The 13,151-nt window shown below is 35.5% G+C and overlaps 1 protein-coding gene across 1 annotated transcript in view; it reads left to right on the forward strand.

Annotated features, from left to right (window-relative positions):
* Window positions 1-9,240, forward strand: part of C1H10orf67 (chromosome 1 C10orf67 homolog) — a 99,026-nt gene extending 89,786 nt beyond the window's left edge. The window contains exons 14-16 of the mRNA XM_036023324.1: window positions 203-290; window positions 8,827-8,913; window positions 9,001-9,240. Coding sequence (XP_035879217.1) covers window positions 203-290; window positions 8,827-8,913; window positions 9,001-9,075 — 250 coding nt within the window. The 3' untranslated portion in view covers window positions 9,076-9,240. The remainder of the gene's footprint in view (window positions 1-202; window positions 291-8,826; window positions 8,914-9,000) is intronic.
* The last annotated feature ends 3,911 nt before the right edge of the window (window positions 9,241-13,151 follow it).

Consider the following 13,151-nt stretch of genomic DNA (forward strand, 5'->3'; position numbering starts at 1 on the left):
TGTTCCTGTACCTTTGAGGGCTAAAAATATGTAATTTTTAAAAATGAAAGAAGAAACAAGTTCGTATTCATATTTTTTTAAATCCTTACTTGTTTTTTCTCTTACACTGAAAATTCTAGTTCTTAACCACATGAGGATCATACTGATTTGCTCTATGCTATGATTTCTATACATTCAAATTTCACTATTGATTTTATTTCAGCTTTCATGCCCTTAAGAATGAGATGTTTACCAGGCATACATTGTTTCGTCAGTTTGCAGTGCTTGCTGATACATCCTTCAATTATGTTGTAAGTACAAATGATATTTAGGTTCTGTTTCTTTGATATCTGCACATGTCTTTCTGTTTTTATTTAACATTTATTGAACTCCTGACCTTACACGCTCTGGAAATAGTACATGACAGTCACTCTGGTGGATAGTGAGAGCATGAGACAAGTTCCAGAACTCAAATAGCTCAATCTGGTGTGAGATATAGATGCATAAACAAATTGTTACAATGCTATGTGGTTGAGCTACAGTAGAGGCAAGTGAAAATTTCAGAGGAAGGTTGACTCATTCTAGCTGGGAAGAAACTATCAGTCCAACCATTTATGGACATGGGTGGAATGTTAGGAAATATGAAAGCTCAAGAAGCCAGTTGTTTCCAAAGGGAAAAAGGAGATTAAAGAATCTGTCCCTGGGGCTTTAACTGATGGCTTTGGGTATTATGGACATTTTGATGATGTTACTTCTTCCAATCCATGGACATGGTATATACTTCCACTTATTTGTGTCTTCCTTAATTTCTTTCTTCAGTGTTGTGTATTTCTGAGTACAGGTCTCTTACCTCCTTGGTTAGGATTATCCCTACATAGATTATTTTTCTTGTTGCTATAGCAAATGGGACTTTTTTCCTCATTTCTGTTTCTGATATTTCATTGTCAGTGTACAAAAATGCCTTTGATTTCTGAATAATGACTTTGTATCCTACTGTTTTGCCAAAATCACTTATTAGATCAAGTAGTTTTTTGCTGGAGTCTATAGGGTTGTCTATGTACACTATCATATCATCTACAAACAATAACAGTTTTACATCCTCCTTTCTAATTTGGATGTTTTTTATTTATTTTTCTTGTCTGATTGCTGTGGCTAGGACTTCCAATACTATGTTGAATAGAAGTGGTGAAAGTGGACATCCTTGTCTTGCTCCTGATCTTAATGGGAAAGCTTTCAGTTTTTGTTGAGTATGATGTTGGTTGTAGATTTCTCATCTATTGCCTTTATTATGTCAAGGTATGCTCCCTCTACTTACACTTTGCTGAGTGTTTTTATTATAAATGAGTGCTGTACCTTATCAAATGCTTTTTCTGCATCTATTGATATGATTGTGTGATTTTTGTCTTTTCTTTTGTTTAAGTGATGTATTACATTAAGTGATGTAAAAATTACATTAATTTGTGAATATTATGCAATCCTTGCATCCCTGGGATGAATCCCACTTGATCATGGTGTATGATCTTTTTGATGTATTGGTGGATGTGGTTTGCCAGTACTTTGTTGAGGATTTTAGCATCTGCATTCATCAGTGATATTGGCCTGTAGTTTTCTTTCTTTGTTGTGTCTTTGTCTGGTTTTGGGATTGGGGTGATGCTGGCCTCATAAAAAGAATTTGGTAGTCTTCCCTCTTCTTGGATTTTTTGGAATGGTCTGAGAAGTATAGGTGTTAGCTCTTCCTTAAATGTTTTGTAAAATTCTCCTGTGAAACTGTCCAGCCAGGGCTTTTGTGTGCCAAGGGTGTTTTGGGTTTTTTTTATTACTGCTTCAATTTCACCAGCTAATATTGGTCTGTTTAGGCTTTTTGCTTCTTCTTGGTTCAGTTTTGGAAGATTATATCTTTCTAGAAATTTGTCCACTTCACCTTGGTTTTCAAATTTCTGGGTGTATAGTTGTTCATAGTAGTTTCTTACAATCCTTTGTATTTCTGTGGTTTCCATTGTAATTTATCCTCTTTCATTTCTGATTTTATTTATTTGGGTCCTCTTGTTTTTTCTCAATGAATCTGGTTAAAGGTGTATTGATTTTGTTTATCTTTTCAAAGAACCAGTTCCTGGATTTATTGATCCTTTGAATTGTTCATTTAGTCTCTATGTCATTTAATTCTTCTCTTATCTTGATTATTTCCTTCTTTCTACTTTCTCTGGGCTTTGTTTGTTATTCCTCTAATTCTTATAGTTGTGTGGGATTAGTTTGTTTATTTGAAATGTTTCTATTTTTTTTAGGTAGGCCTGTTATTGCTATGAACTTCCCTCCCAAGACTGCCTTTGCTGTGTCCCATAGGTTTTGAACTGTTGTGTGTTCATTTTCACTTGTTTCCAAAACTTTTTGATTTCTTCCTTGATATCATTATTAACCCATTGATTGTTTAATAGCATGCTATTCAGTTTCCATGAGTTTGAATACTTTTTAATATTTTCTTTTAGGTTGATTTCTAGTTTCAAGCCCTTGTGGTCTGAGAAAATGCTTGATATGATTTCAATTTTTTTGAATTTGTTGAGGCTTGTTTTGCCCTATCATGTAGTCTATCTTTGACAGTGTTCCATATGCATTTGAAAAGGATGTGTATTTTGCTTCTTTGGGATGAAAATTTCTATATATATCAGTTAAGTCTATTTGATCTGATGCATCATTTAGTTTCATAATACCCTTGTTGATATTTCGTTTTGATGATCTATCCATTGTTGACAGTGAGGTGTTAAAATCCCCTACTATAATTGTGTTGCTGTCTATACCTTTTTTGAAGTCCTCCAAGAATTTCCTTATCTATTTGGGTGCATATATGTTTACAATATTTATGTCTTCTTGATGGATTCTTCCTTTGAGTATTATGAAGTTTCCTTCTATGTCTCTTTTCATGGCTTTTGTTTTGAAGTCTATTTTGTCAGATATGAATATTGCTACCCTGGCTTTTTTTCCTGTCCATTTGCTTAGAATATTTTTTTTCAAACCCTTAACTTTCAGTCCATGTAGCTCTTTTGTTAAGGTGGGTCTCTTAGAACAAAAGACCCACCTTAGAACAGCAGATGTGTGGGTCATGTTTTCTTATCCATTCTGCTACCCTATGCATTTTGATTGGAGCATTTAAACCATTCAAATTTAAAGTTATTATTGATAGGTACTTATTTATTGCCATTTTACTCCCTTTTTTCTTGTACTCCCTTCTCTCTCACTGTTTTTATTCCTCTTCTTGAAGCAGTCTGTTTAACATACCTTGCAATGCTGGTTTAGTGAAGGTGTATTCTTTTAGCCTTCTTTTGTCTGGGAAGCTCCCTTTTTCACCTTTCATTTTAACTGAGAGCCTTGCTAGATAGAGTAGTCTCAGTTGCAGGTCTTTGCTTTTCATTACTTGGAATATTTCTTGCCATTCTCTTTTGGCTTGTAATATTTTTGTTGAGAAGCCAGCTGCTAGCCTTATTGGGGCTCCCTTGTATGTTACTTCTTGTTTCTCCCATGCTGTCTTTAAGATTCTCTCTTTCACTTGGAATTTTTGCCATTTTAATTATGATGTATCTTGAAGTGGGCCTCTTTGAGCTCCTCTTGATTGGGACCCTGTGTTTTCTGGATTTGTGTGACTCTTTCTCTCGTCAAATTAGGGAAGTTCTCCATCATTACTTTTTCAAACAAGTTTTATATTCCTTGCTCCTTTTCTTCTCCTGCTGGTGTTCCTATTATATAGATATTATTCCATTTCATGTTCTCCTGCATTTCCCTTAACCCCTCTTCATTCTTTTTTAAACTTTTTTCCTTTTCTTGCTCTTTCTAGGAGTTTTTTTCTACCTTGCCCTCCAGCCCACTGATTCGATCCTCTGTTTAATTTAGCCTGCTTTTGATTCCTTCTGCTATGTTCTTCAATTCAGAAATTATATTCTTCATTTTCTCTTGGTTCTGGTTGATTGTTTCTGTGTCCTTTTTTATGCTGATATAGTTCACAGTAAGTTCCTCATAGATTCCCTGTACTTTTTGGTAACCCTCACTGAGCTCATTGAGCTTTTTTATAACCATTATTTTGAACTCTGTGTCTAATAATTGACTTGCCTCTCTTTCATTTAGCATTCTTTCTAAGGATTCCTCCTTTCCTTTTGATTGGGAGTTGTTTCTTTGTCTTTCCATTATTTGTGAGACTCTTCTTGTTTGCTTCTGCTTCTTAAATTGATCTGTTTTGACTTCCTGACTTGTGGTGTGGAATTCTTTGGTAGGAGACCTGTGAGATTCAGTGGTGTAGTCTCCTTGATCTCCTGAACTTGATGCTCTTGGGATGCCTTTTATGCCATTTATCCTGGTTCTCTGAATGTAATTAGGTTTTGATTGTTGTTGGGTCCTTCTTTGGTGGGTCCTTCCCTCCAGCTGGTTGACTGAGGGTCACTCCACCCACCACATCTTGTGTGCTGTTGTGCAGGTGCTGATAGAACAACAATACTACAAAGCCTAGGAAACAAACCCACACCTGAAAAAATAACTCCCCCACACAATCCCACTATCAACAACAAATGAGCCAATATTAACAAGGATGTAACAAGATTAAGATTATTATAAGAAAGGAGAGCAGATATGAGATGACCTACTGAATAGAAAAGTGATTTTTGAGAGGGTAGAGGGAGGAGCACTAATAAGAGTTGGGAGTTGGAGCAGTGGGAAGAGAGAAAGTAAAAATTACATCATGAATAAAAAGGGGAATGAAGAATGGGGAAGGGAGTATGAGAAGAGAAGCATATAGTATTAGGTTTAAACAGAAATTAAAATAATATAAAATAAAATAAAGTGAGAGAGAGAAAGAAAAAGGAAGGAAAATAGTAAGTAATCAATAAAAATTTGGGAGCCAAATTTGAGAGAAAGATCCACTATAATACTATCAACAGCAAATGAGCTAAAATTAATATAGGTGGTATGGGAATAAGAGGGAAAAAAGAAACAAAGAAAAGTCTAAGAGATGTTTAGAGAAATGGGATGTGATTTTGAAACAATAGAGAGAGGGGGAATACTAAGAATGAGGAACAAAAAACAAGCCAAAATAGGGAAAATATCAAATTTGGGATGTAAGGAAAAAGAAAAAAGTGATTAAAGAAAAAGAAAAGGGCAGGATGAAAGAGAAATAGAAGAAAGGCAAAAGAGAAAAAAAAAACAAGCTAAGACAGCAAAATTAAAATTTCAGGTAAAAAAAAAGATTAAGACAGGGGACCAGTAAAATTTGATATTTGAAATACAGAATTAATGAAGCTCTAGAGATGAAATTGGTAAAATAATACAACAACAACTACCCCACCCACAACCAACTAGCAAATATTGTTAAAGGTGGAGAGAGAGCACAAGTATTTTTAGAGCAGGTAAAAGGATGTAAGATGACCCTCGACAAAAAAAATTGGTTTTGTGTTTCTGGATGGGGGAGAAATAGTAAGACTGTGGAATGGGAACAAGTCATAGCAAGAGACAAAATTTGAAATGAAAATAGTGTGAGGAAAGAGAAAAGTAAAATTGGCTAAGAGTATGGAGGAGCAAAATATGTGATTTGAATACACTTACAGTATAAAACTTAGTGACTTAATATGTACAAACTTGCTGGACAAGAAATGAATGTTAAAAAGCAATGCAGGAAAGAAAATATCACAAATCATGAGAAGACCCAGTGGATTTCGTCTCAATAACCTCTTGTATTTACCACTGTTTTTTCCTTTGTGGATCTGCCTGTGGTGATGTCAGATGTTGATCCCATCTGACCTTAGGCAACCTGTTTGATATGTCCAGTGAGCTACTGTCCTTGGCTGCCTCCCTTAGTTGTTAATCTAGTCACTTTGCACTCAACAGTTAGGTTTAAGCATGTAGGGCAGGGTCAAACCCCTCCTGTGGTGGGGGCTATTGTTTCCCCTCAGGCTGCTGCTGCTCAGAGGGGAATGGTCTGCCTGAGCATCATGGCTACTGTCATATGAGGGATGAGTCACCCCAGGATCCCAGCATCTATTCTCTCAGTTCTCTCCCCAGAGCTTCAGTCCTTAGCCTCTCCTCAGGTGTCCCCAGTCCACTCTGCCCGTGCCTTTGCCAGAGCCCAGGGTAAGTGGCTGCAAATAAAAATTTGTGTTGACCCTTTAAATGACTCTTGCATCTCCATCTGTCTGTCTCTGCATCTCTGCTGCTTTTTTTGGTAGTTGTTATCTGTGTAATTTTTGGGCTTTGGTGCTCTAAGCTGGGAATCCTAGCTTAAGGTTTAGACCCCATTCTTCTCAGAAGGATCCAACCAGCTGCTTAATTATCCCTCCTGCACTGCCACCTGTGGGTAACCAGCCAGCCCCCTCAAGCCTCTATTAGACTCTGTACCAGATAGGTTGTGCCAAAGCTGATTTTTCTGTCTGTTAGAGGTTATATGGCTTCTCTCTTGCTGTTGTTTAGTTGTTTGTTCCGAGTGCTTTCTCCACAATTGAGTTGTAATTCCAGATCATCCCTGGGAGGAGGTGAGCATGACGTCCATTCACTCTTCCGCCATCTTCTTTAAGCTTTCCACCTGAAACTTTTAAGTGAAGTAATCCTTAGTTTAGATATTTAATCAGTTGGGCAAATAAAATATTGGAAGACCCATGAGAATTCTATGCTACTCAATATCAGGCTTCTTTTAGGATTGTCCAGTAAGTTTTTTCCGGTCCAAATTTCAATTGCCCAGGCTTTATGAAACAAACTTCTAAATCTCAAAATTATACCATGGGGATATAAAGAACAACATAGGGAATATAGTTAATAATATTGTAATAACTACATATGATGCTAGGTGAATACTAGGAATATAAGGGGGAACATTTTGTAAAGCACATGATGGTCTAACCACAATGTTCTACATGTGAAACTAATGCAAAATAATATTGAATGTAAACTATAACTGAAAAAATTTTTTAATCTCAAAATTATGCTAGTCCAAGCACATTAATAGATGTGCTTGCGATGTGCAGTCTTTCTTTTGAGAAACATCTTGATCTTGCCCTCAGATATTTACATAATCTGTCTTCCTGTGGAAGTGGTGTGGTTCTCTGTCTGCTTTAGTATACACCTATGTGCCACTGCTTATCTGGGGTTCAGACTCCTGAATCCTATATACATCCACACAATATGTAGGCACTTGAGACACTCATCAGAGTTGATAGCAAATATTTAAGAAAAATAATGAAAGGAAGGAAAGAGAAAAAGTGATGAGTGAGTGAATCAATGAGTTTTGGCTACAGTAACATTTTCCCTTGGTTCCCTACACTCTAGTCACTCATCCACTCCACAAATATTTATTGAGTACAAGCACCAAGCTCTGAACTGGGAATAAGGTAGTTCACATGACAAATATGGCTCCTTCCTTTATAGACTATAATATAAATTCCATGAGAATATGGACTGGTCTGTTTTATAAAATGTTTCACTCATAGAGATTAGAATATTGCCTGATCTACAATGTCAAAAAGATAGACATTAATAAGGAAACATCAGACTTTAAAGTACATATTAGAATAAGTGTGATGAAAAAATTATTTACTATTTTCTTAATACTGAAGTATATTTTGTATGTGATAAAATGAACAAATATTAGGTATACTATTTGAAGAGCTTTTTCCTGTGTAGCCATCACCTAAATGAAAGTATAGAACATTTCCACCATCCCTAAAATTCTCCTCATGTCTCCTTTCAGACAATAGCTCACTCAGATTCTTATAACAAACATTTGGTCTGATTTCTGTCACTACAGATTAGTTTTGCCTGTTCTTAAATGTATGTAGATATGATCAGACATTATGTAGTCTTTTATACCTGGCTTATTTTACTCAGCAGAATGCTTTTGAGATTTATCCATGCTATTATGTGTACCTGTAGCAATTGTTTCTTTGTGTTGCTCAATAGTAATCTATTGAATGAATAAACCATAATTTGTTTATCCATTTTCCTCTTGATGGATACTTGAGCTGTCTCTAGTTAGATGCTATTTTGAAAAATAAATGCTGCTATAAACATTCTTGTACAAGTCATTTGTGGAAATACATTTTTTGTAACTCTCAGGCTGGAACTTAAGAGTGTGTATGTTTAACTTTATAAGAAATTGCCAACACTCCAAAGTAATTGTATCATTTCACTCTCCCACCAGTGATATTTGAGAGTTCCTATTGCTCCATGTTGGCACCACCTTGATATCACCAATTTCAAATTTTACCCATGCTAACATACTATCTCACTGAGGTTTTTACTTGTATTTTCCCGATAATTAATATTTGCCATCTTTTCGTGTGCTTGTTGGCCATTCTTAGATCTTCTTTTCTGAAGAGACTATTCAAGAATTTTTATAAATGTAAAAACATATACATGACATAAAATTTACCATATTAAACATTTTTATGTGTACAGCTCAATAATTTTAAGAACATTGACATGTGGCGAAACAAATCACTAAATCCCTTTTTTTCTTACAAAACTGGAACTCTGCACCCATTAAACAAAAACCCTCCTCTTTCCTAAGCTCCACAGGCCCTTCTTTTGCCTCTGTCCTAAATAAACTTTCTCTTTTAGTTTGAAAAAATCCAATTCCACCTCCACCAATTTGTCTGGTTTTAATTATTGTTGAGTTTTTTAAATCTTTCTTGAATTTTCTCTCAAAGTAGCCCAAAAAGGAAAAGGTTTATTCCATGGGTTCAAAGGAAAAGATTTCCCCAGACATATTTGAGCAAAAAGATTTTCATGTATTGGTTAACTAAGTGCTGAAAAACACTCTCCATTTATTTGATTTGATCATTATTTGCCCTTGTAAACACAGTACATATCTTTTGTGTCTTTCAGAAACTAAAACCTGTATTTGTGCACTCTAAAATGAACTTCATGATGGATTCTGCTGCATCTACTGGAAGTGATACTCATGCTTCTTTGGTAGGTAGATTATTTCCCCCCTATTAAACATTTAACCAGTCAATATTATTCAGTCTCAGTAATGAAACTTTTTGGTTTAATCTACAGGTACCAAGCAAGTACTTGGACATAGGCAGTGATCAGAAATCCTTTCTGCCTTCATTAAAAGATAAGAATATTTGATGTTGGAAAAGAGGTTCAAACACGGAATGAATGGGTACTTAGTCTAGAATAACATTGCTTTACTTCGTTATCCCAGAGTGTTTGGTATTCTGAAAGAATCTATGACTTTTTTCTGACAATTTATAAAATTGATACACAGATGTGCCAAATAAAAGAATGTTGATACACATTTTTGAATATTGATTGCTGCTAATTGAAAAATAATTTAGACATATTTCAAAACTAGAAACTATCTCAAATGGAATCCTTTTTCTTTTCTATTATTTAAACTGCCCCCCAACCTGATTCTCCTGTTAAATTCCTATTTTTCCAACTTAATAATTAGGGAAAAAGTATGACTATTTCTAGCATATTTTATCTCCCCTCAATCCTTACAGGGTTTTTATTGGAGTCTTTTGCAACTGGAAGTATGTTTTTTTCCATAATTTTATGTTAGTCTTTGGGGGTACAACCACACTTCCTTTTATTTAAACTTCAAAACCAAAATGCAAACCCTACTTAGTCATCTCTTTCTTTAATTTTCTATGTTATAAGCAGTCCAGCTGAGGGTGTTGAGTGGAAGGGTGATTAAGTAAAATTAAAGAAATCCATCATTTAAAGCTATTAGTGGGTTCTACTAAACAAGTTGGATTAATATGACATTATTATTCTGAATTATTATTATTGAGAATAACCCCAAAGGATGTCAATAATTTTTATTTTTCATGTCTGGGAATGTTTAAATGTAGACTTTTATAGTAAATCTTTAATGCAAGGGAGAATTGTGTGATAAGAGTTTAAATCCTGGACCCTAATTTTAAAATCTTCTGCACTTTGAAAGCTCAATGGATCTTCAGCACCGAGGAACCTCCTTCTGGGCTTCCATGCAATGGAGAAGCTATTTCTGTAGTGCTTACGTGTATTGGCAGTATCTCTTTCAGAGGTGCCTGCCCTTGGTACAGGAGACTCATTCAGCAGTCATAGTGTTGGTTAACCCCTGGGCCAGCATTTAGATTACAGTAAGGCTCGGATTGGTCTCTATAATGCACAGCTATGACCTTTTAAAGGTATCAGCATTTAAATGAGTGATGAGATCTGTTGAGTTGTTGGAAATTCCAATCCATAAAGTAAGCTATTTCTAAAACATTTAATGTATTAGGAGAACAGAGACTTTATGATGTATCATGAAAATACAGCTTATTGATTTGGGATCTGTAGTTGACCAGAAATTTTAATTAACAGCAAAATTTCATCCCCTCAAATTTTCAACTGAGGAGTTTCCATCCAAATTTTACTCAGCCAAGCAAACCGTTTTTCAACAGTCCATTTGAGGTAGTACAAATGGACAGCTGAAACAAATGTCATTCCCTTTTCTCAGTCCTGAAAATGCAAAAGGTACACTTATTGCCACCCTGTCTACTCAAAACCCTCCTAAAATTCATTAGTCCAGTTTTTCACCTAATTAAACTGCATGTAAACTAGTAAATTATATAAACTAAATGTAAATGTTTCTTTTATAATCCATAATTTTGCAGTATGCCACAAAGCTCCATATTCTGAGTATAAATCTGCATGGCAGAGGAGGTGTAGGTGACAATGTTCACACCAAATACCTCTGAACATAACCCTGAAGTTCCTTTCTACTAAATCTCAGATACAACTTTGGCAGGTCTTATTGTTCCCTCTGAAGTTCTTCCCTTTGAAGAAATAACCCAGTTAACAACAGTTTCTAGTTAATTGGGTTCCAGTTAATCCAAATAATGGGGTTTATTTCTTTTACTAGAAATAAATTTTTGTATTTAATAAAAATAAATACATGAATGCCAGGAGGCATTGTTATTACAAATTTACTAATTTGGGGAGTAAATGAATCTTTTAGTGGTTATGGCTACTGAGTGGTAGTCACAGTAGGCATTCAAAGAGCCAAATTGTCTTTATGAAATAAGTCACCTTGAGCTTCTCAGATATTTCAGAAGGTTGAGTACCTCCCCAACTTCAGGCTCTTAAAAATAGTTTAATATATTGTTAGTGTTTTCAAGCACTAATTTACAAATACATTATTAAAGAGATATTTAGTTACCTGACTTAGAGACAAATCTTCATTATTTTCTCTAACATGGCAGGGGGATTAGTTTAACCCATCTATAACCCAGCTGGTGACAGAAGCCATACCAAGCTCTTTAAAGTCACTGTTGTACTGAGTTTCATTTCTTAGTATATTAATATTTTAAATACCCTGTTGAATATTTATCTTTCCTGTTACAGCATCCTTGATGCCATGTCAAAGATTGAGGTTCTTAAACTGACAGTGACCAGAGGGGCAGGGCTAGGGGAATAACAGGGAGAAAGAAGGAAAAGGGGCAGGCACAGGAACATGAATAGAGGATTCATGGGCACAGATTCAATAGAGGGGATTGGTTGTGGGAGTTGCAGGGGATATGGTAGAGATGAGCGATGGGGAAAAGGTAGGACAACTGTAACTAAACAATTTAAAAAAGCAAAAAAAAAGATTGAGGCTCTTAAGTTGCACTTGCACATCACAAGATAGTTTTAAAAATTGTGTATAGCTAGAGGGGAAAGGGGTGGGATAGGTGGAGGTGAACAAAAAGGGAAAGGGGGCAAATGAGGATGGAAAGAGACTTTGGGGCGATGGTGCACAATGTGGTGTGTAGATGAAGCTTTATTGAGTTGCACACTTGAAACCTGTATGGTTTTGCAAACCAATGTCACACCAATAAATTTAATTTAAAAATAGTAAAATAGTCTAAAAGTTTAAAAAATGTGTATAGCTAACATTAATGAGTATAAGGTCCTGTTTTAAATGCCTTTTAGATTGTGACTTCAATCCTCACAAAACTCTAAGAGGTCAGAACTGCTTTTCCCCAACCCCCAATTTACAGAGGAGACAATTGGATAAACATGGGTTTAGGAAGCTGCCAGGGTTACACCGCAAATAAGTGGAGGAACTTAAATTCAAACCCAGGAGTGTGGCCCCAGAGCCCAAGCATGTCACCATTCAGTCACACTGACTTGCCCCAAGACTCATGCATGTGTTGTCCCATTTTCAACAACACAATGGGGAAACACATGACGTAACGAAGGCCTTGCAGGTGGAGAGACTTCGATTCCCATCTCAGTTCCAGACACTTACTGAGTGAGGGACTTCAATCACAATTTTCTCTACCTGTGTAAACTGTAGAGGGTGACTCTACCTCATACCTTTGCGATGAGAATTAAGTGAAATAGATAACTTGTGATGTGCCTAGCTAACCCTATCCCTACCTTTCCTCCTGAGCTGTTGATAATAGAATCCCCAGTCCCCAAAAGAAAGATTACATTATAACGGCCACATGGTAGCCATAATGATCTAAGCAGTAGGCTAGTGATTTAAAAGAGCTACTCTCTCCATTAGTTCTTTAGAAACCAATTTTCTACCAAGCACAAGTATAAAAATAAAATCTATCATTAGTATTAAAATATACAGTAGCTATTTTGCAAAGTGAAATAAAATATAAAATATATTTTAAAACAATGTTATATCAGGTAACATATCTTTCCTAAACATATTAAAAATAACTTTTTGTTATGTTTCAAGTGTTAACCCAAAAATACTTTAATGAAAACAACAGAGTCATGCAACATTAGAAAAAGAAATGAAGTGGTAAATAAATCTTTGTTAATCAAGGAGAATAAAAAATGAGGTACAATACTATCTGCAGAATTTCAAAGCAGTTTTTTACTCAGTCCTAATTATCCCGAGAGAGCCCAGGTAACATTATTAATTTGTTTGCTACTTAAGTGTGATAAAATTTGGGATCTGAGCTGCCCATTGTGTACTGTGCACTGCCACAGATTTTATGTACTCAAGAAGACCTTTCTCACAGTCCAGAAATTAGTTGCTATTGACATTGTAACCTTTGTAAATGTCCTTAATGAGCTCCAAAGACACGGATCTCGTAGATAAAACCTCAAAGTAACAGTAACTCTTTAAGTGGCTTGTCAGTAAGGGAAAACTCAAACATAAATATCTGAAACACGGGAGGAACCAAAATTTAAACCTAGATTACATTGTGTTGTTAATTCCCTGAGTTTTTAGG

This window comes from Phyllostomus discolor, chromosome 1 (assembly GCF_004126475.2).
Source record: "Phyllostomus discolor isolate MPI-MPIP mPhyDis1 chromosome 1, mPhyDis1.pri.v3, whole genome shotgun sequence".
Classification (NCBI taxonomy): Eukaryota; Metazoa; Chordata; class Mammalia; order Chiroptera; family Phyllostomidae; genus Phyllostomus; species Phyllostomus discolor.